This window comes from Galeopterus variegatus, unplaced genomic scaffold (assembly GCF_000696425.1).
Source record: "Galeopterus variegatus unplaced genomic scaffold, G_variegatus-3.0.2 Scaffold55, whole genome shotgun sequence".
In the NCBI taxonomy this organism is placed as follows: domain Eukaryota; kingdom Metazoa; phylum Chordata; class Mammalia; order Dermoptera; family Cynocephalidae; genus Galeopterus; species Galeopterus variegatus.
In genome coordinates, this window is record NW_007726166.1 from 127,176 (window position 1) to 131,527 (window position 4,352).

The 4,352-nt window shown below is 45.5% G+C and overlaps 1 protein-coding gene across 2 annotated transcripts in view; it reads left to right on the top strand.

Annotated features, from left to right (window-relative positions):
• Positions 1–4,352, top strand: part of L3MBTL2 (l(3)mbt-like 2 (Drosophila)) — a 24,054-nt gene that overhangs the window by 9,943 nt on the left and 9,759 nt on the right. For both annotated transcript variants that reach the window (XM_008574061.1, XM_008574069.1), the window contains 3 exons: positions 1,008–1,125; positions 1,575–1,709; positions 2,207–2,295. In XM_008574061.1, the coding sequence (XP_008572283.1) occupies positions 1,008–1,125; positions 1,575–1,709; positions 2,207–2,295 (342 nt within the window). The remainder of the gene's footprint in view (positions 1–1,007; positions 1,126–1,574; positions 1,710–2,206; positions 2,296–4,352) is intronic.

Here is a 4,352-nt window from a genome sequence, read left to right on the forward strand (position 1 = left end):
CACACTCTCCCGAGTGAGCCACTGGCCGGCCCTTGAAGTAGTCTTTTAACCCACTTCCTAGCCTCCTTTCTGAACTGCTACTGAGCTCTAAACAATGACAACTTGGTATTAGACTTGGCTAACTCCTTTCCTCTCTGAATTGCTAATGAAGGTGATCATCCTTCCTAGTGGGGGAATCCTCTTTTGTCCAGAATTTTCTAGAAGTCCCAGCATTTTCATTCCAGGGGAAGGACTTGCATGTAACACATATGACTCAGTGTGCTCTGTAAGAAGCCTGCCCCTGTGTGCCTGGGCTAGCATGACTGTTTCCAGGTTGTGTGAGGAACCAATCTCTGATCAGGGAGATGGAATGGGGTATCCAACCAGCTTAAGCCAGGGCTGAGAATGAAAAAAGATGACTTTCCCCAAAGGAGAATCAAGGTACTGTTGGCAGCAAAGTGAGGATTAGGTATTGGGAAGGCAACCAAAAGCAGCCCAGTGGAGGGGCAGCGTCACAGAATTTAATAGAAGGAGAGATGGAGAAGGATGTGTAGGGCTAGTTGGTGGGTAGACAGCTCTGTGTAAAGGAGGGGGTTATAATACTTACCAGCTGGGATTGAGTGACGACTGAAAGAGCTAATATTTATGCCAAGAACAGTGCCTGGCTCATGGTAAACACTGGAAAGTGTTACTGTTGTATGGGCTGGCACAGCCACAAAAGGATTGAGATTGAACAAGATGTAACATGCCCAAGGTGACACAGTTAGGAGCTGGTCCTACAAAGACTAGAACCCTGGTCTTTCTGACTCTGGGTCTCTAAATCACTGCTCTGCCCACCATCACCCCAACTTCTTGGCTCAGCTCTTCAAGGACAGCAGACATGTCCTATTCATCTCTTCATCCCTAGTACCAGGACTGGCTTTCTGCACACAGTGGGTGATGTGAAAAGCTGAGGTGCAGAAGAAGGACTCAATGATTCAGTCCATGAGGCAGCTCATTCCCCCTCGAATGTTCTCATCACCACACAGGTCCCCCTCTATGACCAGTGGGAGGATGTGATGAAGGGCATGAAGGTGGAGGTGCTCAACAGTGACGCCGTGCTCCCCAGCCGGGTGTACTGGATCGCCTCTGTCATCCAGGCAGCAGGTGGGTGTTCCTGTGGCAGGGGCATGGATTTGTCTAGAGTGACACCTCTAGATGGGTGGGCAGTGTTGTAGGTAGAAATTGGCTTCATAAAACAAACAAAAATATACCCAATGAAGTTTCTGCCCCCCTTCTTGGGATTCTCCTACTTTAGAGGGGACCAAGGAGCTTGGCAAGTTTGGAAATTCTAATTTTTTAAGTTTACTCCAGGGATGATCAGGCTACAGAAAATTAATTCTCAGCACCAAGTCAAAATGCTTTCCAAATAAGTGGGCTGAGTTTATTTTGGCTGACTATTGTGGACAACAGGGACCCTGTTTGCCTGTACAGAGTTCTTAAAATAGGCAGCAGGAACTCTGGCTTAGGCTAGAGAAGAGAGAGGACCTAAGAATATACCTTTCCCCATCCCATCCTTCCCCTTTTTGCCCTTTTTTTTTTTTTTCCCCTTTCAGGGTATCGAGTGCTGCTCCGGTATGAAGGCTTTGAAAATGACACCAGCCATGACTTCTGGTGCAACCTGGGAACTGTGGATGTCCACCCCATTGGCTGGTGTGCCATCAACAGCAAGATCCTGGTGCCCCCTCGGAGTGAGTTGATGAGAATGTTCCTTGTCCTGGTTCCTGTAGGGCCCTTGGAAGAGGAGGAGTTCTCCAAGTCGTGTTAGGTAGAGGGGGGCCCTCTGTATCATGTTAGGTAGAGGGGGGCTCTCTGCGTCGTGTTAGGTGGAGGGGGCACTCTGTGTTCATGTCGTGTTAGGTAAGGGGAGGCCCTCTATCTTGTTAGGTGGAGGGAGATCCCTCTGTCTTGTGTTAGGTGGGAGGGGGGGCTTCTGTCTTGTGTTAGGTAGAGGGGAGCCCTCTTTCTTATGTTAGAACAGAACCCACTTGCCCCCTTGCTTCCTGCCCTCCCCGTCCCAGAGGCCCTGGAGCAGATCCAAGTTGCCGAGCCTCGTTTTATGAGATGAGGTTATTGCTGGCCTGAAGAAGTGGAAGTAAATGTTCAATCCCCTCTGCTGATCTCTGTGTCAGCCCTTGTGCCCCTGTTGTCAGTCTGTGTAACCAGGATTCTGCTGGTGTCTCTGCAGCCATCCATGCCAAGTTCACTGACTGGAAGGGCTACCTCATGAAGCGGTTGGTGGGTTCCAGGACGCTTCCTGTGGATTTCCATATCAAGGTCTGGCAGTGAGCCCTTTGGGTCTCCTAACTGATCACCCTCCCTCCCCTCTCCTGTTTTTATCCACATTTCATGCTACTCAATAGAGTATTTTTTCTAAGACTCCCTTGCTTGACGCTCTTCAGCACCTCCACATTTCTCAAGGATGTGGTCATCAAACTTTGCTGCAGGGCAGTTGCCATCTGCTTTCCAGCGTAACATCAGTTGCCTCCCACCCAGATTCTTTTTTTTTTTTTTTAATTTTATTTTGTCGATATACAATGTGGTTGATTATTGTGGCCCATTACTGAAACCTCCCTCCCTCCTCCCTCTCCCCCCTCCCCCCAACAATGTCTTTTCTGTTTGCTTGTCATGTCAACTTCAAGGAATTGTAATTGTTATGTCTTCTGCCCCCCAGTTTTTTTTCTTTTGTGTGTGTGTGTGAATTTATTTTTATCTCCCACCAATAAGTGAGAACATGTGGTATTTCTCTTTCTATGCCTGACTTGTTTCACTTAATATAATTCTCTCAAGGTCCATCCATGTTGTTGCAAATGGCAGTATTTCATTCGTTTTTATAGCTGAGTAGTATTCCATTGTGTAGATATACCACATTTTCCGTATCCACTCATCCGATGATGGACATTTGGGCTGATTCCAGCTCTTGGCTATTGTGAAGAGTGCTGCAATGAACATTGGGAAACAAGTATACCTTCGACTTGATGATTTCCATTCCTTTGGATATATTCCCAGCAGTGAAATAGCTGGGTCATATGGTAGATCAATCTGCAACTGTTTGAGGAACCTCCAAACCATTTTCCATAGGGGTTGCACCATTATGCATTCCCACCAACAATGTAAGAGAGTTCCTTTTTCTCCGCAACCACACCAGCATTTATCGTTCAGCGTCTTTTGGATTTTAGCCATCCTAACTGGGGTGAGATGGTATCTCAGTGTGGTTTTGATTTGCATTTCCCGGATGCTGAGTGATGTTGAGCATTTTTTCATATGACTGTTGGCCATTTGCATATCTTCTTTAGAGAAATGCCTACTTAGCTCTTTTGCCCATTTTTTAATTGGGTTGCTTGTTTTTTCCTTGTAAAGTTGTTTGAGTTCCTTATATATTCTGGATATTAGTCCTTTGTCAGATATGTATTTTGCAAATATTTTCTCCCACTCTGTTGGCTGTCTTTTAGCTCTGTTAATTGTTTCTTTTGCTGTGCAGAAACTTTTCAGTTTGATATAGTCCCATTTGTTTATTTTTCCTTTGGTTGCCCATGCTTTTGGGGTCATATTCATGAAGTCTGTGCCCAGCCCTATTTGCTGAAGGGTTTCTCCTATATTTTCTTTAATAAGTTTTATTGTTTCAGGGTGTATATTTAAATCCTTAATCCATTTTGAGTTGATTTTAGTAAATGGTGAGAGATGTGGGTCTAGTTTCAATCTCCTGCAAATGGATAACCAGTTATCCCAGCACCCTTTGCTGAAGAGGGAGTCCCGACCCCAGTGAATAGACTTAATGCCTTTGTCGAAGATCAAATGGCAGTAAGTGCGTGGGTTGATTTCAGGGTGCTCTATTCTATTCCATTGATCAGAGTCTCTGTTATTATACCAATACCATGCTGTTTTGGTTATTATAGCTTTGTAGTATAGTTTAAAGTCAGGTAGACACCCAGATTCTGATCTAGCCACATCGATCACATTGCTTTGTCTGCCTTTTGCTCTTCCAGATCCTTACCTTTGCTCATAGCATTTTTCAGGAGTGTTCACTCAATAGCTTTTATTAAGCACATGTTGTATACAAGACACTGTGGGAATAAAGGCCCTGCCATCCAGGAATCTCTGGTCTAGCAGAGGAAATGAAAGTCATGCATGTGAATAGTTGTAAAATAGCCTTGGTTCTGATCCAGGGATGTGCCTCACAATCATCTATATGGCATTTATTTTTAATTGTAAAAAGTTATTTAGTTCTTTAACTTAAAAAGTCATACATGCGGGCCAAGCCCGTGGCGCACTCGGGAGAGTGCGGCGCTGGGAGCACAGCAGCGCTCCCGCCGCGGGTTCGGATCCTATATAGG